This window comes from Sphaeramia orbicularis, chromosome 5 (genome assembly GCF_902148855.1).
Source record: "Sphaeramia orbicularis chromosome 5, fSphaOr1.1, whole genome shotgun sequence".
NCBI classification, from domain to species: Eukaryota; Metazoa; Chordata; class Actinopteri; order Kurtiformes; family Apogonidae; genus Sphaeramia; species Sphaeramia orbicularis.
Window position 1 is genome coordinate 30,366,728 of NC_043961.1, and position 26,515 is coordinate 30,393,242.

Consider the following 26,515-nt stretch of genomic DNA (forward strand, 5'->3'; position numbering starts at 1 on the left):
AAGTAAAACCATGTACTGTACTATATGTTTTTGTTTTCATTTGATGATAAAACTGAAGTGAAAGGTGTTTTGGGAATGCAACTATTGTGTCACTCTGCATATTCAGTTGAACATCCACCCAGTTTTTGGAAATCTATTTTTAGGGCTCATTGTTTTGTTGTGATTTTCACACATATTATATTTCATTTTTAGGAATTAAGGAAATACACAGCTATACTACTGAGGCAGAATTTACTGGGGGGTTTTTATTACTATTTTTAGAACTGCATGACATCTTTGATTTTCATCTTTGGTCAGGTTTTTCCTGATCGATTCTAAATGATTTCATTGAAACAGAAAGAAAGAGCAGAATACGTCATAGTACAATAACACTCCCAAGACAACTCCCACCCTCCTCACAATAGCATCATTCTCTGTCCACACACACTATGTACACATAAGTCCATGATGAAAAGCCTAAAGAGTGTCCAAATCTAATCTTTTCAAGTTAGGTCAGTTTTTCACACAGTTGACCAAAATCTGGCCCTTACATGGTTTCTTTTCCTTCTGTTTCCAGTAAATCTTGCAAAATACACAACGTGGATCTTACCGGAACAGCACTTTGCCTTAGTTTCTAAAATATTTGGACACGAGGAACAAAGTTAACACATGAGCTTCACAAATGTGTGTCTGTGTTTTCACAACACAGTCAATTAGAAAAACATGGTTTAAGGATTTCTCTGAACAAAACACTGTGTCGCCTTTTGCCCCTTAACCTCTTTATTCTTTTGTGTCTTCAGGCACTTTTTTGGAATGAATTTGACCAGCCTTAACAATGCCATGAGCACACACCTGAAAGCCTTACTGAAAGCTGAGATCCCCTCGAACCGGAAAGACTGGAAAGAGGAGGGATTGTTCAACCTCTCTTATGGCTTCCTCTTCAAGTAAGAGGCATCCCACATACACACACTACAACACAATGTTAAAAGAAGCATGCTACGTCCATCTAAACAGTTTACACACCAGTCAGTTCTGTGGTCATCTGTTTGTAAACACTGCAAGAAAAATGCAAGATGACTGCATTCTTTTTCACTAATGTTTGAGGTCACATTTCCAGTCTACACAAATCATGCTTCTATCTGCTGTGGTTTTCATGATACAACATCGTCCCAGTAAACAACCTGGAGTGTCTACTCTGACCAGACAAACTTATACAATAGTAATGTTTACTCTGACACACCGACATCCTTCATGAGGAGTTGCTGCTGTGAGTGAATGGAAAAATACCTGCTGAAAGGGGATCGTCTGATGGCTTTAAAATGGAAAAGCTGTGCTGCCTGCTTATCTTTCCATCAAGACACAAAAGGTCACCATTCATCAACTGAGCGTTACTCTCATTCCCACATGTATTATCTCTCTTGTTCATGCAGGGCTGGGTACCTGACGCTTTTTGGAGGAGAGCAGAACAACAACAGCACAGATCCCTCAAGTGTCTACGAGGAGTACCGGAAGTTTGACGGTCTATTAACAAAAATGGCACGGGGCACGTTAAAATCAGGTAAACACATATCCACAAAGAAGAAATCGTCAATACCTTTCCAATACAAAACTGCTGATCGGTTGTTTCACCCAGCCAGTAGTTTTGTGATATCATTCTATACTGTGATTGCGTAATGTTGAAATGATGGATGTTATATGTGTACAAAGATCACCAACGTTACACACTGTGAGTCAGGAGGAGGTGTGACTTATGTCTTTATTATTTACATTGTCTGTGTGTTAGCAGTTGTGTTTTGACATCATCCCTCGTCGTTCCCACAGATTTGTTTTGCGGTTGCCGTGGAGAATTTCACTTACTCAGTGGCTTACCGAATGTCTGGGAGCATGTGTGTGTGTGTTTTTTTTTTAATTTTTACGATCCATTACATCAGGGAATCACAGAGGCAATGATCTAATTTGTAGTGGTAACTCCCATCAATGCTGCTACATGCCCTGTTTAGTTGTGTGGTTTCACTGTTTATGGTTACATCAGTTCAACTAATAACTCACATGAAAGGTGACAAGACGCAATATTACTGCATACCTACATTTAGAGCACAACGATATATCAAATTGATATGATTAATAAAGTTTTAGCTTTTTATTTAATGTGAAGAATACCTACATTTTAATACTCAGATTAGTGCATCTTCTAGAGTAAAACAAAAATTTTAAATTCAAATAGTTTTTGTTGTAATATATTAATTATTTTCTTATTATCGTTTCTCACCTTTCACTGCTCCTTCATTTTGTTTACAAGTATTTTCTTTCCTATTTACTTATTTATTTATTTACAAATAATCCACATTGGCTTTGATATTTGATATTGTCTCTTTTTTGACATTGTTTGTTGTTTATTGATATTGTAAATATAGTGTGTAGATTTATGAAAAGAAAACTACTTTTGGATCATGTTTTATCTTTAGTACATAGATGAAAAAATATGATTGAAATCCATAACTTTTTTAAAAGACTTATTAGAGGTATTTTTGTTGTGACTTCCAAATTAATTTTTTTCTACATCTAACCTTTCATAGGTGCTTTATCAGTGTTCACTATTTTTACCTCTGCATTTTTCCCTGGATGAAAACACAGTCTAAGTGTTTGCAAAAACTCAGGGTAAATCCAAAGGTTATTATATCAGAAAAGAAAAAAACTAAAGAACCTGTAAGCCTCTGTCCAAAATGTCCAAAAGGGTTGTATCTGATGTTGCTGAAAAGCTGAGAAACTGAATTTTATCTGAATTATTTCAATCTATTGATAGCGTTTGTGGTTCAAAAGTCATGAAACATTTTAGATCAGTTGGTACTTTTGGTTGCCGGTGGTTGTTTCGGTATTTGAAAGTTAATCACCTATAACACTGAAAAAAATGATGTGATTTTTTTACCTACTGCCCAACCCTACCTAAAATACCTGTTCATTGTTATTTCTGGCTCTGCTCTTACCTTGTGTGCACAATTATATCTATTTTTCTGTCTGTCATGTATGTCAGTGACATTCATATCAAGTTCAGCTGTTTATGTTTTGGCTCTGACTCATTCACTCACGTTGCGATGTTTATCGGTCCATGACAGCCGAGAGGAGAACAGCACACAGCGTTCGTCACAGACTGTGTGAGCTTTTGGCTCCAGCAGGTCTGAGTGAAGATTCAGGGTCGAGCCCTTGGCTTCACGCCTACAGACGACTGCTTCAGGAGGAGGGGGCCGATGAGGAGATGCAGAAAAAGGCCATACTGATGCAACTCTGGGCCACACAGGTGAGTCAGCCACCATCAGAAAGATATTTTTACAAACTAAAAGGCAATTTTCCCCTGCAGTCCGATGCATTTCTGTATGACATGTTGCCAAGAAAAACTGGATGTAAATAGGAATAAAAATGTGCAGTACTGATATCTGCCACCAGAGTGTACTGTTCACCTATTCAGATGATGTATCTGCATTAGAAAGGTTATTAGTGTGTATGTAGAAGTGTATTATATATGTAAGACAGGTGATTACAACAGAGTCTGTTAATGGATTTGAATTTTTAAAAAGTTGAATATGGATTGAAAAAGTCTATTTTAAAGTAAAACAATGTGTTGATTGTTTATTTATATGACCAGTTTTTGTATGAAGTTGCATGTTTAAAGGTCAGATTATGGGCCAGGGTTACAGTGCATCTACCATATCTATCTACCAACGCTGTTCTCTATCATTTTCTCAAAAACTGTCATTTATAAAACAAAATGTGCTCAGATGGCTGTATTGCATTCATTCCTGAATAGGATTTGTGCCGTTCTAGACTTATTCTTCATCATATCCGATTGGACTCAGTTGTGAATCATGCAGTCTTTCCCACAGCTCTGCTAGGGGGGGTTTACTGCATCAAACATTCAATCAAATATTTATTTCAACATTTGCCTTACAACACAGATGGATTACTCATCTGTTTTGCACTTGTCACCATGGTTTGTTTCTGTTTTATGACTTTTAGTTGAGTCTGAGTCAAATTTGCAAATTTCCTTAAGTATTTGCATGACTTACTGGGACACATGGAGGATGTGTTACAGATAATAAACGTAGCCATAACAAACAAAATTCTAATTGCAATCAAAATTTTATTTATTACAAACTTACAGTTATGTTTTTCTCTGTGGAAAATGTCCAACACTCTGAAATGTTTACACCACAGCCTTGAGACGGTTCTTTTAATGGAAACACAACTTCGGCCTTCAGTGATGTTTATGTTTTATTAAGTAGCAGTAATTACACCTTATAGTCCATCTGAAGTGACTCAAGAGGTCATTTAGAATCAAGAATATAGTGTCCGGAAGGAATTGTAGCTAAGACATACAGTGCCTGTGTTAGAAAAAGTCAAAACATTGTACACATCCTGTGTCATCCATATTCACAGTCACACACTCTCAGAATATTTCATACAGTGCAGTTCCTTCCAGAATAAATAAGTAGAGAATAAGATGATTAATAAGGAAAAACAGCTTGTGTAACTTGGCAAGGTTGCCTTTTGAAGACTTTGATGGGCAAAAGGCCAAGAGTTCTTCACTGTAAAGCTAAATCAGCGACATTAGTAACAAAATTTCATTGTAAATTATGCACTGTTATAGTTAGTGTTCACCCTTTTATGCTTGTGCTCTTGGCAGACATCTCTGCATTTGGCCGTTAAACTAAATCGCTTCAATGTCCTGCCCTTGGACTCAGGCAGATGGCGGGGGACCTCAGGTTTCCAGTGGCTTTCCTTTTTAAGTAAACCATTAGTGAGCTGTGTTTGGCCAATAGTGAGACTATCCAGAGCCCGGCTCCTCTCATCCCAGACACATGAAAGGAAGCCATTCTTTTTTATCTTGTCACCGCTAATGATTAATTACATGTTTCTGTTTTGGTTCAACGTGGAAATCTGTGCTTTGTTGCAACTCCAGTAAATGTTACATGTGATTATGGTGGGCACCATGTGAAGTCCATATTTGCTGTTACCAAATAACCATCTGGTCCGTCACCATGCAACACCGGACTGAGGCCGACAACCTTATCGTTGTTCTCATGTGAGCCTTTGTTTGTTTTCAGGGTAATGTTGGTCCTGCTGCATTTTGGCTCCTCGGACACTTGTTGACCCATCCTGATGCTCTGACAGCAGTGAAGAGGGAGTTCAGCCGGATCTCCCAGATGGAAACGTCTGAGACTGCTCTTCTGGACAGACTTGTGAATACCCCAGTGTTTGGTAAGGACTTATGTAAATAACAAAGGCAGCTGATTGGATCTATAGTCAGGAAAATGGACAAACAGAAGCCTGATTCCAACGTCTGCACAGTATGGAAAACAATGCACGGTGTTTATTATACTGTAGTATATCACAATTAGGCTATAAATTCAATGAAAATTAAAAATGTAGGAAATAATGTCATAATCATCAAAAAATTATAACATAGAAATAATGAACAGTGTGCACATGGAGTCAGTTACAACCACCTATTTATTAGGTTTTTGGTAAAGTTTCACACTTGTACAAGTATTTGGAAAATATATTTATTTTATTTTATTTATGTATTTTAATAAAAGGAGAAAATGACATCTGATTTACTGAACCCATATTGTGCACACCCATTTGAATTGTACACTAAGTGCTATAAACATTGTCAAAAATTATGCTGATTTTATGTGCAACTATACTTCATTTTAGTTCTGTTTGTATTGCACAGTGTAGTTTTTATCATTTTTTTGCTGCTGGTCTTAGTTTTCATCACCTGTAATAACCGTGTCTTCTCTCTCGACACAGACAGCGCTTTGGAAGAGACGCTCAGACTCACTGCTGCCCCCTTCATCACCAGAGAGGTACTGAAAGAAAAGACTCTCCATATGGCTGATGGTCAGGAGTACCTCCTGAGAAAAGGAGACCGGGTGTGTTTATTTCCCTTCATCAGTCCTCAGATGGACCCAGAGATTTACCACGAGCCACAGGTTTGTTGTCACGTCTTCTTATTGCCGTGCCTCCCCTGTTTCCAACCCAGTTGCCGTGTCAGCTGCCAATAGGAACAGTTGTAATTGTCTTACAGACTAGCTGGAGGCAGATTTAAGTGTAATTAGCATCAGTGGTTGTTTACGTAAGGTGGAATCAACGCCTACACAAAGCTGACCCTGTATTACCCAGTGAGAGGTCAAAACCAGAGCCATGGACCATTTAGGGATTAGCTGCGCACGGAAACAGAAACAGCTAATAGGCGTGGGAAGGACATGGGGAGGCTGCAATATATATATAAAAAACTTGTCAAACAGAAATGAAAGACATTCTATTTTAGCTTTTCTTTTTACGAACAAATATCCCATTTCTAATTTCTTGTGTCTAATGTCTCTTGTGGAAAAACTGTTTCCTTTCCAGAAATTCAAGTACAATCGCTTCCTGAATGAAGATGGATCACCAAAGATAGATTTTTATAAAGGAGGGAGGCAGCTGAAATATTACACCATGCCATGGGGTGCAGGGACCAATGGCTGTGTGGGGAAACAGTTTGCCATCAATACCATCAGACAGTGAGTGTCCTCGAATCAGTGCACTGTTTAACTTTAGCTTCCATTAAAGCCTCAAAATGTGCAACAGTGGAAAAGTTTTTCATATTTAATGTATGTTTGAATGTCCTAATTTTGCATTTGGTGTGTTTATTCTTCAGGTTTGTTTACATGCTGTTGACTAACTATGATTTGGAGCTGTGTGACCCAAATGCTCAGTTGCCCGAGGTGAATACCGGCCGTTATGGGTTTGGGATGCTACAACCAGAGGGAGACCTACTTGTCCGATGTAAACCCAGGAATGCACTCTAGGACTCTAAAATCACACATTTTATGCACATTTTAACAAATGAATATTATTTCAAACTGTCAATATTTCCTTTGTATATTTGTATTCTATATTTATATTTTTAACTTTGTAATTATTTTGTTATTTATCAATAAATGTAACTAATATATTCTGTATATGCTTGTGATGTTAATATCTTTCTTTTTTTTTTTTTTTTTAACTGAGACCATCCTTAACCCATAAAAGCCCGAACATCCATCACCGACCAAAAGCATCTACTGATCTAAACTGTTTAACTCATAAAGACTCAAGCAGCCACCAGCCACCTAAACCATCTACTGATATAAACTGTTTAATACTTGTTGACCCATTAATCCTATCAAATCAAGGAATAATTGGTGTAAAATACAGTTTGTCATCTTTTCATGGTCATCAGATACGATCCATTTGGACGTTCAGAGGCTCTGCAGTTACCGTGTTACTGTTACTTTTACTGTTACTCTGCAGTTACTTCACTGTCATCTTCTACAGCATTGATCCACCAGTAAAACCCATAGGGTTGGATCAATGACAGTGGATGGACACACTTGGTTTATGTTCAGTTAATGATATATTTTACTGAAGAATTCACTTTTTCTTCAGTTTTCTCTGTTTTTGATAAAATAAACCTCAAGTTTAATCTGAGCTTTTATGAACATTTACATGATCAGCAAATTCAATAATGGAAAATACTTAATTTTGACAGAAAATAAAGCAAAAATACAGAGGATAATATTATAATAACTGGTGAAAAATCACTTAGAAAGATTAAATAGAGAAAAAAAAATTCATTTGGGAACTGATACAAAATTGGCACTGGGTCTTCATGGGCTATATACCTGTTGATCCACTAATCTTATTAATCCATGTAAATAATTGGTGTAAAATACAGTTTGTCATCTTTTCATGGTCATCAGATATGACCCATTTGGACGTTCAGAGGTTCCGTAGTGAACATGGAAATACCATCATCTTCACCAGTAAAACCCATGGACTTGCATCAGTGACAGGGTTTTATATTCAGTTATTGATATATTTTACTGAAAAAGTCACTTTTTCTACAGTTTTCTCTGTTTTTGATATAATAACCCTCAACTTTAATATGAGCTTTTATGAACATCTACATAATCAGTAAATTAAATACAGGAAAATACCTGATTTATACTGATAAAATGCAAAATACAGAAGATAATATTATACTAAATGGTAATAAATCACTTAAGAAAGGTTAAAGATAGAGAACATTTCATTTGGGAACTGACACAAAAGTAGCACTGGGTCTTTATGGGTTAAACATGTTTCTATTCCATGACAACCATGTCAGTGTGCGCCCCACATTATTATTTTAAGTAAAACTAGAATAATGATGGGATGGAAATTTGAGTTCCCCATGTGTCATTTTAAATAGCTATAAAAGTTAGATGGCATAGCAGCGGTCTGTATGTGAAATCGAAAGCACTAATGTAATGATGGGACTGGCTGCTCTGTAAACATACATCCGTCTCACTTACACATGCCCACTGTTTGCAAAGCAGACTGTAAAGTTTTATTTACACTGCACGCTCTTAGAAATGTGATTATACGCAAGAGGATGACCGATATATGCCACAGTCCTGCACAGAAGGAATTTACTCCATTTCTATTACGTAATATCTGAGAATTTACTGTTTGTCAGGTTTTGATTGTGGTATTTAGACGAATAATGCAATAGTTTATAAAATATATGAAGAAAGAAAAACTTGACCTTAATGTTTTTCTTTAAATTGAATGATTGTGTTTATCTGTTGTTGTACATATACTACCTGTTGACTGAACAGAGCTGACAGACTATCTAAGTTTAATTATTTATGGAGTAAGAGGAAGATAAAATAATATAATTCTTCCTCTTGGTCCTTTTTGGTCATAGAACCTGCAACAGAGTCATAGTTTGGTTGTGATTCACTTTGTGTTTTCCCAGATTGTGCATCAGCGTGGGAAAAGTGCTTAAACATGAAATAAATGTTTTAGACCAAAGAAATACTGATCAACAGTTGCAGAAAAAATTATTAGACGACCCTTGTTTTCTTCAATTTCTTGTTCATTTTAATGCCTGGTACAACTAAAGGTACATTTGTTTGGACAAATATAATGATAACAATAAAAATAGCTCATATAGTTTAATTTCAGAGCTGATATCTAACCATTTTCCATGTTTTCTTGATAATAACCAAAATCACTTCAGTTCTTACATCAATATCTATGGCATTGTACTACCAAAAACAGTACTTTTAGGCATTTCATGTTTTCTTTTCTGTCTGTTTTAGTCACATGATACACACAGGAGTAAATAATTGATTGCATAACCATTGTTTTTGATGACTTTTGATGGTCTAATAATTTTTTCCATGACTGTATATTGAGAGTTTTGGTATTTGCTGTTTATAAGGTCATATTATTTTATGAATACAAAAGTCTAAGGTCACCTTTAACGTTATTGGTTCATTAAAGGTACAATGACCACATACTTGCTAACTTTTGCATCACTGCAGCAGCTATTCTTCCTGTTTTTTTTGTTTTGTTTTGTTTTGTTTTGTTTTTTTTACATCACAATTTACATGTCAGACAGGTCACAGAAGTACAATGGTATATTCAACCAAGAAATAAGAGTTATCTTCACACAGCAGATGATACCATCATGAACCAAAACACAATGACATCATTTTCAGTTACCAGACAACCTCGGCCAGACTATTATTGAATCCTGTTGTTTGTCCTCATCACCAGGTCCAGAAATGACGCAACAATAATTATTAATAATTTAAAAAAAATAAATAGTACTTTCTGAGTTGTTTCATTCAACACGTCAGATATTTCTAAGGACAGGACTTTCACGAAATAGTGACTTTAACCTTTAAATCCCTTTAGACCAGGGCTGTCAAACTCATTTTTGTTCAGGGGCCACATTTAGCCCAGTTTGATCTCAGGTGGACCAGTAAAATAATAACAGAATAACCTATAAATAATGTCAACTCCAAACTTTCCTCTATGTTTTAGAGTGGAAAAAAGTAAAATTGCACTATAAAAATGTTTACACCTACAAACTATCCATTAAAACAATGTGAATGACAGAAACAAACAGAAATTTCTTGAGAAAAATAAGTGCAATTTTAACAATATCCTGCCTTAGTTTATCATTTATACATGTACAATATAACTTACAGATCACAGAGGATCTACAAATACACAAAACATTTAAGAATAGGCAGAATATTGGTACAATTGCTCATCTCTTAAGACATTTGAGGGTGTTCATATTTGTTCAGGTTATTCACGTTTTTGTAAAATGATAGTTTGTTTTAGTGTAAATACAGTAAAATTACATGAAAATGTTTGCATTTCCAAAGAGAAATTTTTGGATTTGTAATTATTTTTAGGTTATTATGATAGTATTTTACTGATCTGACCCACTTGAGATTGAATTGATCTGAATGTGGAACCTGAACTAAAATGATTGTGAATATCATCAGTGTAATTTTTTTTTTAACAAATTCATCCCAGGGGCCGGACTGGACCGTTTGGCGGGCCGAATTTGGCCCCCGGACCGCATGTTTGACACCCCTGCTTTAGACCTTTAGAGCCCATATTTTTTTGTGTGTCTTCTGAAGAAAAGAAAATAAGAAATAAATATATATGTTCATTTCAAGCAAAATCAAAGCTAAAAGTGGCCAAAGACTTTTGCACATTTACTACATGTAATTCTATCTAAAATAACGTCTGAAGTGGTGATATTTATAGCCACACTATCTGTAAAATAATGAAATGATGTCCCTGTAATCCGACGAGGGCATTGTCAGTGTCTAACTTGAGTCTGTAGATATACGCTGGGCTGCCTGGTTCCGTGAGGGTTAAATCGAACAGGCTGCGCCGCTGGAGGAGCTTCTGTGAAATCAGCCCCTGCAGGATCCTGCCCACAGTCACAGGCGCCGGCCAGCAGACACGCACACACAGTGAGCAGGTAGAGAGGTGCTGAGAGTGTTCCCGGCTACTCTCAGGAGTCTACTTGTTGATTCTCTCCAGGTGGGGACTGGACGTGATATCTGTGTGAAACAACTATATGTTCTCAACATGTTGGTGCGCAGATCATGATGCCTCTATTAGTTCATAAAGGCTGGAGATTTCAACGGGCAAGTTTCAACGCGTTTACTCCTGAAATGTTACTGATGTCCATGGATGAGGCGAATCGGGATATACGGACCACACGTATGTATTGTGTTGCATTACTTCAGTATGTTTTCATTCTATTTGGGCGTAAAGTTGAAACTGCACTGCTTTTCATCCTACTTTGGAGGATGTTTCATGACGTCTTTACTATGCCTATACTTAAACAGACTACTTCCCCAAATGCATTTCTGTTGCATGACTCAGACATGCGCAAGATGATGTAAAAGAAAATGATGGTATGTTGTGCTCAGACACAACACATTTGATTGTAACTGCTGAATAGTCGTCTAGCTTTATGGGCTGTTAATCCAAAGTTGATAATCAGACAGAGTAGTAGTGTCTTAAAATCCCTTCAGACAACAGTTCCGCGTGCATTCTGACTTCTCACTGACTACTACGCTGCCCCATGGATGTGGACTGACCGAGGCGTTTCAGCACCAAAGTCTGTGGACAGCGACAAATCCAGATCCGTTAGTATAGTGACAGACAGGCGTTTCAGCACCGGACAGCGCTCACAAGTGGAGTCCAGTTTATCATTGGCCCGGCTCTTCCACCTCTCCACCCCCACCGCCTCCCTTGTCAGCAAGAAAAGCGGCTATGCCCCTTAAAGCTGATTAAAATATCTATTTGGTTCTCTGATGAGTGGATAAACCACCTGACATTGCTACTGTAGGACACCGCAGTGACCGCCTGACAGCGGTTAAAGAGTTTGTTTATTTATTTTTTTCTTTTATTACAGCCGCAGGGGAAGAGGACGGACCCTGATGAGGCCATCTGCAGGACCATGTCTTTATAATCCACCGGACTGTATCTTTCAGTCTTTCCAAGCGACGGAGTGACTTGAACGAAGATGCTGAAAGGTGGGGTTCGGTCGGGCGCCATGCCCCCGGACACGATGGACATTATCCGGAGCAAGACTCAGTCCCGCCGGGTAAGGCTGAACGTCGGGGGGCTCCTCCACGAAGTCCTGTGGAGGACGCTGGACAGGCTGCCCCGCACCAGACTGGGGAAACTGAGAGATTGCAACACCCACGACTCTATCATGGAAATATGCGACGACTACAGTTTGGATAATAACGAGTACTTCTTCGACAGACACCCCGGCGCCTTCACCTCCATCCTAAACTTCTACCGAACTGGGAAGTTGCACATGATGGAGGAGATGTGCGCCCTCTCCTTCAGTCAAGAGCTTGACTTCTGGGGCATAGATGAGATCTACCTAGAGTCCTGCTGCCAGGCCAGGTATCACCAGAAGAAGGAGCAGATGAACGAAGAACTCAAAAGAGAAGCCGAGAACATGAGAGAGAGGGAAGGAGAAGAGTTTACTACCACATGTTGTTCTGAAAAGAGGAAGAAACTCTGGGACCTTTTGGAGAAGCCCAGCTCATCGTTTGCTGCTAAGGTAGTGTTCTTTCTCAGCCTCTTTCTCTTATTTGTCCGGAGCAGATCAAGTGAAAGTAGTAGGCAACCTGAGACATTACATAAAATGGATGGGAGCCAACAATCCCATAATAATTAAGTTTTAAACAATGATTGTTTCCATCAAGCAAAGGTTACTTAGTAGGTCTAATCTAGATGAATATGGTTTAAATTTAGAAAATAGCTGAAAACAAAACAAGAAAAAGCAAAAGAAACTGAGTTTAATATCCAGAGGCTAGCACAAATGTTTCTGTGAGTTTGTTTTGATCTGACGTCTGACTTTCTTTTAACCTGAACTGGTGCTTTTAATCTGTCAGCTCCAGCAGCTGGAGTGCAGGAGAGGGAAGGAATGAGACTTAGAGATTTTGTTTTACTTGGTGCTGTCAAAGTCAAAGCTTTCTGAAAAGTTTTGCCCATACATTAGTGTGCATTGTACCACCTCAGAAACTTGTTTTCCCTCTCCATTTAAATCCGTTGTTTTAACTGGATGCACTTTCCGGGGAAGAAAACACTAATGCTGTTTTTCTGGCGAGTCAATTATAACTCTTGTTTGTTGAGCCCTTTTTGCAGATGAATACATGACAGCCTTCATTGTTTCCCTTTATTGGCTTTAGGCCGACACTTTCAGCCAGTATTGTCTGAATGCAAGTATCTTGTGACAATTAGTGAGTGTTTTTCTTTGGCAACACCAGGGAAAATTAAGAGCGGCACTTATTGTTGGAACGTAATACTTTGTAGAAACCTTGCTGTAAGAAGTTATATTTTTAGACCATCTCATAACACCCCCTCCTTTCAGCAATCACCCCCTCTTGGCTTCATTAGCCACCCCTGCCTCATTTCCAGTCCTGTATTCAATCATCCAGCTCATTAACAGGCTCATTGCTCACACTTCAGGAACAAGAGTACTTCACTTTGCTGGATCAGTGGGTATAGTTAGCATTTTTAAGTGAACTAACTTTGCAAAGATGCAGCTGGGTCAATATTCAATTACGATGTTAAAAAAACATAATTGCATAACGCATTTCCAATATAATAACTGTTTGTAAGATCATTATTGGAGTTGTTGCTCTTTTTTTCACCCTACCTTTACCGGATGGAGTAAAATTTATATTTAGAAGTCAAGCAAGACAAGCCTTTCTTCAATATATAACATGAGATTTAATTTACGGTTTAGGTCACATGTTTGTTGTTGTTGGTAATAAGACAGCATGATATCAAATAACAAATATTCCAAAAATAAATTTATCACCTGGACTTTTTATTCCGTTCATCCCCTGAAAGAACTGTTTCATCCTTGACCTTGAGCTGCAAAAGCTCTCAGGTGTGTTGACATGATTGCTCAAAGACATACTCCATTTTGGGCTCCCAGTACCCCCTAGTTCTCTCTCAGAAACCACGAAAAGACAAGACACCGTCTAACACTAGCTCCTACATGGTAGCTGACAAACCTTCTGGCAACATGGTACCCTTTAATAGATTTTTCACCAAAATTTGAGTTTTGTTTTGTTTGTTTTTTTTTTCTGAAATGAGCATCCACTTATTATTTATTCATTTAGTCCATATGAATTAATTTACAAGTTATTATTCTTTATTTTATCTCCCTGGGGTCCCATATTTATTTTGCAATAATATCTTGAAAGGTATCCCTGAGGGCTTTTTTCTAGATCCACTGTTATTGAAAATGTAGATTAGTTAGTTAATTTCTATAGTGTAGAATCATTTGTATGTAAATTGTATATTGTAGAGATTCTTCTGTTCAAGTCAAAGTCATGTTGGATTTGTAAAGTACCTCTAGTGTTAGTGTGCATTTCTCTTCTCTTGTCTTGACTGTTGACAAGGCTGACTGTGTTTGGCAGCAGCCTGGTAGTAGACTGGTTAAGGATGCAGACCATGAACCACAATGTCCCCGGGTTCGATTTCTGGCCTCTGATCTTTGTTGCACATCATTCCCTATCTCTGTTTATGCCCTGTTTCCGTTCTAGTGTCCACAGTGAAATAATGGCACAATAAGCCAAAAAACAAACATGTAAATAAAAAAAGGGAACATAAACTGCTGCTATTCAATCCTATATAAATCCAACCATAGCATCTTATTGGTTTTGTAAAATGGAAAACAATCATGTCTGTCATATCCATGTTTGACCTGTTGGAGATAAGCTATCGTCACATTTTCTCAGAAATGACTTAATATTATCTCATTTTAACTGTATGGCTTCTCTACCTTCAAGTTACCTTTAACAAGTCTCCTTCCTTTTAAAAAAACTTCACCAGATCATATGACTTACAAACCCATTACATTTGCATTTCAGTACATTTACAAAAAGTTTGATCCATTCGTTTCAAAGATGCGTTGTGAGATTCAGCTGTTGTAGCATCTCAAGGTTGATTTGTGCTTGTGCTTGTGCTGCTCAGTTTGAATGATGGATATATTCCCACACAGTGAAACAGGAACATAATTCATTTCCCCCTCATAGAGTCTTACAAGCATCCACTCTCTTGTTCTCATCCCAACACGTGACTGCTTGTGTTTCATTATGAGATTGGGAAACTTTTCAATAAAAGGTGGAGGGGGGTTGGTAAATGGTATTGCTTGACAAATAGAGCCATTATCTCCTCTTTCTAATCCATATAGATATGGATAGTCTTCTTCCAAGAGAACGGTAAAAATGTCAAATTGAGGTTAAATGGCAGCCATTAAATGCAATGTTGTTTCTATGGCTTAATTTAAGATTTGCATCGATGAAATGGGTTGTTCCCAAACAGATATTCCACCTCATTTATTTTTTAGCGCTGATGAAATTTTAATTGCACATTAATAACGCTTGACTGAATGCCGGAGAGAGAAGGTGTGATCCAGAATATCTATAGCTCCAGATGTCACATCATCCTGGACTATTCAGAGTTATAACCTCAAAATACACATACGCATCAGTGCCCTCATAGACAAGTCATTTTTCATGTTGGAGCAGCAGTGGAGGGCGCAAAGTGTTCTGCAGGGGATACTTTGCCTCTTTTCTTGGGAGTACTGAGGGGTTAGTAAGTAGTTTTAAGCCCACTTGACTCTGCATTTCTGCTATGGGTCTGCCATCTCAATTATTTAACACCATATGGACTTATGGAAACACAGGCAAAACTTGTCAGTAATCACTTCATCAATAAAAGATAAGCTCTCAACACACAGAACACAGTGTGCTGAATACCCTTGTAGTCAGTTTTCGGCTGCCCAGTGGCTTGAAAGGGCAAGTGGGCTGTAAAGAAAATCAGCACCGTTCAGCATGTCCCAGCATGCCCCTGTTGCTCAAATCTACCTCAGGTGCACTTCAGTCTCAAAGGGGATCATGGCCACCCAGTGAATCATTCTCTCAGGTGTTTGCGTTAGACTAGTTGTTGTTGTAAACTTCAGCTTTGTGAAAAGCCCCAGAAAGCCTTTTTTATTAAAGGGTTTACTGTGAATTATGGCACTTGTTCTGCTGCTTTGTTTGGGTTCCTTTCATGGATCTGAAAACGTGATATGTATGTAAACACAGTAATAAGGATTTAGCTCTATTTGAAGAATGTGGCAGCATTTCTGTGGTTCTTATGCTGCTAAGCCAGTTTTAATATGGTTTGACCAAGTACTTTTAAGACTTTAACCTTATTTATTTAGTTATAAAATCTTAAACGTTAAATAGAGGTAGTTGAAATTTCAAGTCAATTTAGTTAAATGAAAAGAACTGGAAGAAGTGTACAAATATTAGGTTACAGAATTGTGTAATTTAATGTCATTTATTCATCAGGAACCACGATCCATTCTTATTTTTAGCTAAGAAATGTTCAGTGCTGTTTAAAATATTTTATTGACACAGTGAGTTTTCACTTAAAATAAATTTCTCCACACTCTGTGAATTTTAATTTGTTTCTCCTGAAAGCCTTGCGGCCCTCTTCATGAGGCTTTGGTCCAGAACAGGGTACTGAGCAATAAAAACTGACACTTAGTTCTTTCGCCTTGGCAGAGGCTGTTTGAGCTAATTGCATGGAAACTTCTCCACTCAGCGAGCCAGAGACAGCCATGACTAGAGGCAGTTAACTGCACTTCTTTCCGCACATCAGATATGCCCGATTGACTTCACTGTAAGCGCTTTGCTTTGTTGTTTGTGAATCTGAGAGCTCTCTTCATCTGGGCCATGACTCTGTGCTCTACTGGGGTAGCCAGATCCACTGTGTTTTGTTACCTGCTGTATATTCACTCCACGGGGCCTGGCAGACGAGTTTTTGTAAGAATGGAGGAAATCGATGACAAAGGCATTAAGATGTAAGGCAAGCTGGGTTGAATGAGGACACACCCTGACCAGCCATTAGAGAGGGACTCAGACGTGTGACTTCTCACGGACCGTTGCCTGCTGATATCGCTGCATGAGGGAGCGCAGTCACTCATGTTAAACTGCACTACTGTATCACACGGAGCACAGCAGGACCCCAGGAGATGTGACAGTACGGTCACTATGATTTTATGGTCTCTGTTGTTATTTTCAGCTCTAGCTCCAAGTAACAGAACTATGACTTTCCTCTGTTGCTCCCTTTGTCCTTCCATACCTTTCTCTTACATTCTTTGTGGGTTTATGCATTCTAATAACCAGACATGGGACAATCCAAGAGGGTGTATTTATGACTTGCTCTTTAGAGGTTGTTGCTGGGTGACTGCAACTTTACTGTTGTGCGTAGATGAGCTCTGAATAGTCATAAATCAATGGCCCACAGTTTCCCAGCTGCCAGACTGATTACATTGCCATATATCGCCAAGTGGGCAACACAGAGTCACATGGACATTTTGGTAGCTTGACAAAACAAAAGAAAGTCTCTCAGTCCTCTCTCTGTTCCAACCTCTGTCATTTTCTCAATTGTCCTGTTGCTGTTTTCCACTATTGTATTCACTCCTCTCATTATTCACAACCAAATAACCTAATCAGCATGTAAGCGCTCATTATTGTGCAAATTCTCATTAAAGCATAGAAAGCTCTCCAAATGATATTCTGCAAATCATCTAAATGCAGAGAGGTAATAATAGGGCCCATGAAAAAAAATCATTTTCTCAGATCTAATGTACCAGCTCTGGGCTAGCAGTGCCTTTTCCTTTTGTTAATATTCATTTTCGGTTCACTTGGGCATCAGAACTGCAAATCTAGCACAACCTTTAAGTGAACACAAAAAAAAGATAATGCAGTACTAAAACATATAGCTTCATCTACACAAACATAAACACATCTATGCCTGTATGCTGACAGGATTTACTGCCATCAGTCATTTTTATGGTTGCCACTTCCAAAATGACTGACATACTTACCTGTTTTGTTCTCTGCCTTATTTTCCACAATTTCATTTAACTTCATGTGCTTTTTGGGGTTTTGCCTAAAAACCGATAAGCTGAGTCTAATGAAGCTGTACACTTGAAGGGGAATTTGCATTATTGATTGGAAATCTGTCTTTAATGCTGCTTGATCAGTGTGCACAAACATGACTTGAAATTCACCTTAGGAAGTGCCATCAGGGTGGCATCAATAGAGAATCAATAGAGAAAATCCACCCTTCTGTGAGCTGCACAGATGAGGATTACACTGTTTGTGTACACAGTACTTCCAATAAGGATCTTATTTATTCAGACTAAATCACTTCATGTATGGCTTTAAATGTGTGTTACTGCGATCAGACTTTCTACATTCTTGAGGTAGGTGGGTGCTTCTATCAAACTGGTCCCTAAAACAGGACAGAGGGTCTAAAAATTCAAACTAGATGTAGACTAATGTTATGAACCAAGTTTGGAAACACTTTGGGTCTATTTTAAAAATAAATATTTACTGAGATAAAAGAGAACGTATTTTGCAGATAAAACACATTTTTAATATTATTTTACATTATATTAATACAAAAATCTGCATGTAACACTGTCAGAAGGACACAAAAATATCTCTTTATTCTCTCATAGGTACATTTTGGGAATTGAACTAATTATGCAAGACAGAGTGTTTCACAAAAAAGACCGCTGTTGCAAAATCATTCACGATTTAGATGCATTTAACTGGGCAGGTTCTGCATGTAACGCAAGTGGACACGATGGGTTACATACAAAACCTGGAATGAGACTGCCGATTCATGAAAAACCCACGTCTGGATTAGAAAAACCACTAGGATCATCAAATTTAACAGTTTGTTTATTTATAGCACTATATAAGACCATTTCAAGCTATGTGGTCCAGATCAAATGCACTGACACCTAGGTAGCTTTTCCTGTCCCAATTTTGGTCCTATTTTTGGTTCCATATTTTATTAAAAATTCATTAATTTTGGGATGGCTCAGGGCAAGACTATAATTTTTTCTTTGCATTTGTCTGAGGTCACGATTAGGTATATCCTGGGGAGAAATATGTCTAAATTTCTCTTTTATTATTGGGTCTAAAAAGCTGGCAAAGTGTCAGGTACCAAAATAAACCCAGTTTCATAGAAGCACCCAGTTCCATAGTGGTTTCTTTTAAATGTAACATTTAATATGGATTGTGAGCAATGACTTGTGAAAATGTCACTTATGCTTAATTGAATGTCATTTATTGGTGCTAAAATTATGTTTGTGTTATAAACAGATAAAAATCTTAAATGAAGTCACTCTTCTTCAATTCAGTCTGGAAAAAACAATGAACACCGTTTCACAGAATGGGGAAAAAAGACAGACTTTAAAAAACACAAGAAACAAAAACATTTTCATTCAGTGAAGTGCAGTATCATAAGCCTGCATAGATGGCCCACTTTGCCTGACTTCACTCTCTGAAACTCTTTCATATTTAGCCAACTTTGGGACTGCATAAATCTAGACTGTATCAACAGAGGTGAAAAACCTGCCTGAAAGCGTTATGATTTAGAGAAAACAGCCTTAATTTCAGCATGACCACAACATGTTGAAATAGGGCTGTGAGGTATTAAAGGTTGAACCAGAGCATGAAATTCTTAGTATCATCTTAAGTTATAGCATGAAAAATAAGACTTGTGACGTTTGTATAAGACAACAGTATTAGGGCTATATGGTATTACAGGGCGGGGAAGCAAAATTTACAATGAACATTTAGTTGTTTTTTCTCAGCAGGCGCTACATCAATTGTTTTGAAACCAAACATATACTGATGTCATAATCATACCTAACACTATTATCCATACCTTTTCAGAAACTTTTGCCCATATGAGTAATCAGGAAAGCAAACGTCAAAGAGTGTGTGATTTGCTGAATGCACTCGTCACACCAAAGGAGATTTCAAAAATAGTTGGAGTGTCCATAAAGACTGTTTAGAATGTAAAGAAGAGAATGACTATGAGCAAAACTATTACGAGAAAGTCTGGAAGATACTATTAAAGAAGAATGGGAGAAGTTGTCACCCGAATATTTGAGGAACACTTGCACAAGTTTCAGGAAGCGTGTGAAGGCAGTTATTGAGAGAGAAGGACGACACATAGAATAAAAACATTTTCTATTATGTAAATTTTCTTGTGGCAAATAAATTCTCATGACTTTCAATAAACTAATTGGTCATACACTGTCTTTCAGTCCCTGCCTCAAAATATTGTAAATTTTGCTTCCCCACCCTGTATTTTAACTTTGAAGCTCTCTTCAGTTAGAAATCGCGTTCATTTACTTTCAAAATACATTTGAAATTAGCAGGGTTTTAATTGTGGATTGTTTGATGTATTTGATGTATTTGTAGGTGGTTGATATATATAAACATATGCATAGTTTATGTGCATATCTGAAGTAGTAGAACAAAATTGTCACTTTTTAAAATCAGGGACCATAATCAGCTGTTAGTGCTCCTGTTCAGTATTTGTTACGTAATGTGTCGTTAGGTGGAACGGCATACTATAATTAGAAGATAAATCCAAAGCAAAGATAAGGTGTTTCTACAGTTTCAGAGTGGTTAATACATTTTCAGAAAGAAGCAGGCAACTGTTACCCTCTGAAAGCCTTCAATGGCCTGGTGGTTTCTATGGAGAGGTAATATAGTACGCTACATTAGCTTATCGCACAAGCCAGCTGGAGCAACACTGCCGACTGCACACATTCACAGGGACACACACAGAACCACTACATAGCCTCCCTGTCTAACATCCCCACAGTACAAAACCTATGCTTTCTTTTCACCACAACGTTCTTATCTGATTTTGTTTCTACAGTATTCCTCAAATGAGTTTTTGACGGTAGAGGTCTTACAGCTGACATTTAAAAGGTGAGAGGTCAATCGAGAGGGTGCAGAGACATGACTACTTTGCTGTAGATGTTCATTCATTATTCAGACGGCCTGTCAGCGGGGACATCACTCAAGAAAATGTAGAGTGGTGTGGGGCTGAGTGGTCACCCACAGAGTCAAACAGAAGTTTCCAGAGACTTAGACATTTGAGCCTAAAGCTATTGCGTGCAAAACTGCTTCTTAAGCTACAGTTGTTCACCTCACCAAGGTTTTCATCGCTCACTCCACAGGCGGAGACTGAAAAGGTCAGTTTCCAGCCGCACATGTACGAGTGGCAGGCATGAGTGAATAATGCAGTGAAATTCTGGAGTTGTTCCATGCATTTTCTGACAGCAGATATATTTTCAGTGGAGCTTCAATTTAATATAATCCATCTCTGAGGTTTCACAGATTTACTCCGACAAAATACCGATTCTGATCCTATTGTGGCTTGTCACCAAAAATCCAAGTGTTGCATCTTTGTTAACCTACTTCCAACAACTGGTAACAATAGAGCAAAAAATGGCTCATGCATTTTTAACAAACAATCTTTCATCATGTACACCTCTTCTAGGGTCACTTAGCCGTCAAGCAAATGCTAATGAAACATAATGCAACAACACTGTAACTGAAGTTCACAGCTTTGTCCTTTTGAGGACATTACCAGAGCTCAGCTGATGTACACGTCAGTCAACTCCTGGCGTATACACCTCATCCATTAGAGCTTATCTTCTCATCATTTTATGTCTAAAAGAAAAGGTTAATGTGCCACAATTTGTTACTGAAGCATTTGTGTTTCCAGTCCGCTGCTGTTGTGCTGCATCATGGACTGAAAGCTGTTATGAAATAGTAACATATACAGCCAAACATAATTATCCTCTGTAATGGCTCAGTGATGACCAAAGTGCATCTTTTGAATAATGGTTGGCTCTTGTCAGCTTCCTATTAGAGATGGAGATGGTCACATGATACACGGGGGCAGATAAGGTTCAGCTCATATGCAAATCAGTCTGTTTGTTACCTCCAGGTCCATTAGCTTATTGACGTTTGTCATGTGGATACGAGCTTTGTTCGAAGAAAGTCAAAAAGAAAGTGTACTGAAATTGAAATGATGATTATGCCTGCGCTGCAAAAAGTCTGTCAAATCTGTATATATGGTTAGTATGTAAACCACTGTTTTAGTTACTGGATAAATATTAGCTTATTCAAACAGTATTATACTTTCCTAATGTGGTTACTTTTTAAAAAAAATTAATAATAAAACCATGAAAACCATGCCAAAGAAATAAGATCTATTTTGGGTAAATAAGACTTTTTCACTTTCTTGAGATCTCTTTTTGCAGTGTGGTGTGAAATCTCTGATGCTAATGTTTCTAATGTACAGGCCACACCATGTCCACAAAATAAACAGAATGATGTAAGAACCCCAACACACACGTGTATGTACATTTTCTTTTCTTTTTTTTTTTTTTTTTTTTTTGCCGTTGTATTTCTAAGTCTCTCATCTTTATGGAGGCAGGAGATCCACGTGTGCACGGCAGCTCACAGCAGTAATTACCTGAACTTGATACAGAACCCAACACCTGAAAGCTCCATGGACGAACAGTCAACAACAGGGTTCAATTAACACAAGATCACCTCCAGTCTCTCACTGTGTGGCATCACATCAGCTGTGGTAGACAGGCTGAATTAAGTGTTAGGTTACAGATGTGAGTGTATCGCCTTACATCATGTAGATAGATGCTGGTGACGCATGTAAAGGTCCAGTGTGTGAGATTTACAGAGATTTAGGGGGGTCTGATTACAAAATGGAACATCATATTCACAGTTTTCAGAAGTGTAAACTCACCCAAAAATATGAATTATTGCCTGTTTTATTTTATTGTATGTTTGGCTTTCTTTTTTTTTTTTTTTTTTTAACAAAGAACAAGTCTTTTAAATTTACAAAGAGAGTGGGTTGCCTCCACATACATCATGCTGCTTTGTCTCAACAGTAGCTCAGAACCAACCTCATCTTCTTCTTCACCTTCTCATTACCATCACTTATAATGTTTGCGTGCAGAGTTTATATCTACGTAAGTTCAACCACCGTAGGACAGGGTGAGGTGAGGTCAGATCAGTGCAATATGCAACTTCACCACTAGATGTCAATATTAACTAAATGCTGCGTCTTTATGGACCAAAGACAAAAATAACAGTTAACATTGCCTTTATCATAGATAACATACAGTTATGGCTGGGTAACGTATGTTTTTATTGAATAGAAAAATTAACCTTTCATGATTAAACACAACCTTCATTGTGAATAGATTTCTCCGATCATTGCCTGTGTTTTATGCTTTATTTCATCTAAATTTAGGTATCAGTCAAATATCACTATTAGTCAATGTTATAAGGAGCTGATGGTTGACAACAGCTCATGAATCAGGAAATGTATACTTATTTATCAAGGAATAAGATGCCATTTCTCTTTCAGCAGTGGTTGATGTTTATATTAAATATGGCTAAGATGGAGTTTATTCTCATTCAGAGATTATATAATAAAGATGTGAAGACAAATAGGAACAATAAACAAAATAAACCAGAATGAGCCCAGAATTACACCATCACTGAATGTCTCATTAGTAGTGGTATTTTTTAAAAACAGATTATGCTTTTTGACAACCTGACAAGTGTTGCTTTTTGATCTTTTTGACGTTACAGATATATGGCTTAAATATAATCAACAGAGGTACTTTTTAAGTGCCATGTTGATTTCATTTGGACAGAAAAGGTCTATTCAAATCACAAATCTTCCACATGACTGAAAATAATCAATACTCGTTCTCTGATCATATAGCACAGTTCTACATACATACTGTATGTTTGGTAGAATAAAGTGATTTACTCAAGAGATAAAAAAAAGGGCAATCAGTAGTTGAACAACAACAGAGGGTGATTATGTGACTAAGCTGAAATGTCAGCAGGAATGGAGGCAGATGGACCCATTGTTCTCCAGACACGTCTCACTCAATAGCTTCTGCTTATTAGCAAACAGTGAGAATGAAAAGCAAACAGCAAGGCCGACGTTGAAATCCTGTCATCTGTGGGTCTTGATTTCAACTGCGATGGGATGAGACATGTGCATTCGTGCATAGAGCTGAAAACCTACCAAGGTTTAGCCGGCGTTGTGTGAATGGCGCTGCACAAATGATCCTCTGCAGTGTGAGGAGGATGAGTCCGTCAAGCCCCCACACAGAGCTGGTGATGCTCGCTTATTGAAGCAACTCCCCATATGGTTTGGAGCGATAATGCAGCTCTTGAGGTCAGGTTGGTCTGAGTGGGAGGGAAGTGAAAGGTTTCCTCTGAATGCCTACATTTATTGATTGTCACAGATTAATCCAGGATAACATCCTTGCATTCTCTTTGTTCTGAGCACTTCACCCCTTTGCTCACCTTTATGAACCCAGAAAGAGCAGCAGTTATATTAGAGCCTCATCTGTGTTATCAAAGCTGAGGTGGAATGGTTGAGGAGTGAAAGAGGAATAGTCACAGGGAGTTCAGTTCGATTTGTGGATCAATGTGTCCGCCTACTCTCTTTAATTCTTGTGGAACAGAGTAACTCATTCAAACCATGATGATCAATGAGGACAGAGAACAAGAGAAAACTTAAATTTGTTATGAAATTTGACTGAAAGAAAATACAAAAGAAGTCAACATAGGAGATTTAAGTGCCTTCGGAGGAGCTGTAGTGCATTTTGGCACTGAAATACTTGGAAGGACAATGCAGAAAAGGTGTGGTTGCTAATATTATACAGGGCGGTGCTCATCCTAATGAGACACAGCCTGCGAGAAGTGATGAAGCCACCTCAGTGTGACATCCAGAGCAGCCCCACCAGATTGTCTACCTTAGCACAGTAATGGCACTCCTCTCCCAAGGGGCTTCTATAAATAAATACGCTGTCACACACATGTATACACACACACAAACGCGCATGAATGCACTAACTTGAACATTTTCCCATCTTGTCTACAGTTTTCCTTCAAATACATTTGCTTTTTAGGCTGTTATTTTCCCACTCATTCTCCCCGTGAAACTAAAACACACCTTTCCAGAAATAGACACACTGATGTTGTAATTTAGCTGATTGTTGGTGGCAGCCTGGAACCTTTTCATTGGACTACGTCAAACTGTTTGGCATTCATCTAATTTCCCAGCAGCAGACTGTCAGATTCTGAAGCATGTTTCTTTTCTAAAGCAGCAGAAGGTACAGCAGAGGTGTTGTTTTATACAGCGGAAGAGAGAAAGCAGGAATGTGAGGGAGTGCGTGAGAAAGAGTGGTTTAACGTAAGATAAACTGACACTTAAGTGATTGGTGTGATAGTAGAGTATCTGTGACGACAGCGACAGGACGCTGTGGTTTTACAATGCACTCGGAGTTCCAAAATGTTGAATATCTGACAGGCTGTCACATAATTTATTAATTTGTCAGGCTAAACACAGAAATACATCTTAATCTCTTCTGTTGACATTTTCCAGAGTTAAATAATGATGAGCTGATAGTATCCAGTGTGAACTTTATCTAAAAGCACAGGGCTTGTTTGTACTTGTGACTTAATGGCTGCTATAATTGGTATGTAATGGGTGTTTCATTTGCACTTGATGGCACAGAACAAATAGACCTCTGAAGAATCTTAGAACCAATTTTCCCTGAAAACCCACTGAAGTGGGAAAGGAGTGGACTACAGAGAACAAAAACAGCAGAGACAGCACTTTGCAAATACTTCACAACATTTCACATTTGGGCTGCAGTTCACCATTGTTTTCATTTTGGTTTATTTGAAGATTACTGAGTTAATAATCAGTTAAAGTTGCAAAAGTGACTCTTACTCCCTCGTCTGACGGTGAAGTGATCAAAGTCTTTGTTAATTTAACATTTAAAAAACAACCATGGGTGACCAAAATCATCTACTGATCTGCAATGTTTAATACATGTTAATCCACTAATCCTATCAATACATGTAAATAACTGAGGTAAAATGCAGTTTCTCATCTTTTCATGGTCATCAGATATGACCCATTTGGACGGTCAGAGGCTCTGTAGTTACCATGGAAACACAGTCATCTTCTACAACATTGATTCACTTACAAAACCCATAGAGTTGGATCAGTGACAGTGGATGGATTATGGTTTATGTTCAGTTAACCCTGTAAAGCCTGAACCATTAAATCACTGACAGAAAATTCCAGTTCTTTGAAACCAGAGCCTTTATCGGTCCTTCTGAACAACAAAAAAAAAAAAAAAAAAAAAAATTTTCAAATATCAGTTTCCATGTATGATTTTCAATTTTGTATCATATTTGATATATTGGGACTCATAACATAATATAACGCAAACATGTCTAACAAATTGGTAATTCTTTTTCAAAACTGGCAAACTTCTGCCTCCTTCCTCATTAATGACAATCTTGTAGTGTCACTGGAAAAGCGAATTAATTCCTCACCCCTGGTGGATTATCAGTGTATTGCATGTATCTAATTGTATACATCAGGTTTTTCAAGAAAAAATATCACACTGATCATGTAGAGGGCTTCAGAAGTCATGTATCAAATATGATATGTTTGGTGTTATAGGGTTAATGACATATTTTGCTTTAAAAGTCACTTTTTCTTCAGTTTTCTCTGTTTTTTATTTGATAACTCTCAATTTTAATCTGAGCTTTTATGAACATTTACCTGATAAGTAAATTAAGAATAGGAAAAAGACTGTTTTCCACAAAAGAAAAAAAAAAAAAAAAAAAAAAAAAAAAAAAATATATATATATATATATAT

General features: G+C 37.8%; 2 protein-coding genes across 4 annotated transcripts in view; both read left to right on the forward strand.

Moving 5' to 3' along the window:
• Positions 1–6,980, forward strand: part of LOC115419846 (prostacyclin synthase) — a 29,755-nt gene extending 22,775 nt beyond the window's left edge. For both annotated transcript variants that reach the window (XM_030134891.1, XM_030134890.1), the window contains 7 exons: positions 780–923; positions 1,410–1,537; positions 3,093–3,274; positions 5,079–5,232; positions 5,788–5,969; positions 6,388–6,539; positions 6,677–6,980. In XM_030134891.1, the coding sequence (XP_029990751.1) occupies positions 780–923; positions 1,410–1,537; positions 3,093–3,274; positions 5,079–5,232; positions 5,788–5,969; positions 6,388–6,539; positions 6,677–6,827 (1,093 nt within the window). In that variant the 3' untranslated portion in view covers positions 6,828–6,980. The remainder of the gene's footprint in view (positions 1–779; positions 924–1,409; positions 1,538–3,092; positions 3,275–5,078; positions 5,233–5,787; positions 5,970–6,387; positions 6,540–6,676) is intronic.
• A 3,797-nt stretch (positions 6,981–10,777) lies between these two features.
• Positions 10,778–26,515, forward strand: part of LOC115419498 (potassium voltage-gated channel subfamily B member 1-like) — a 48,364-nt gene continuing 32,626 nt past the window's right edge. The window contains exons 1-2 of one of the 2 annotated variants that reach the window (XM_030134307.1): positions 10,778–11,082; positions 11,783–12,445. In XM_030134307.1, coding sequence (XP_029990167.1) covers positions 11,894–12,445 — 552 coding nt within the window. In that variant the 5' untranslated portion in view covers positions 10,778–11,082; positions 11,783–11,893. Of the gene's footprint in view, positions 11,083–11,669; positions 12,446–26,515 lie in introns of those variants that run through there. The other variant, XM_030134308.1, reaches the window with a different exon arrangement.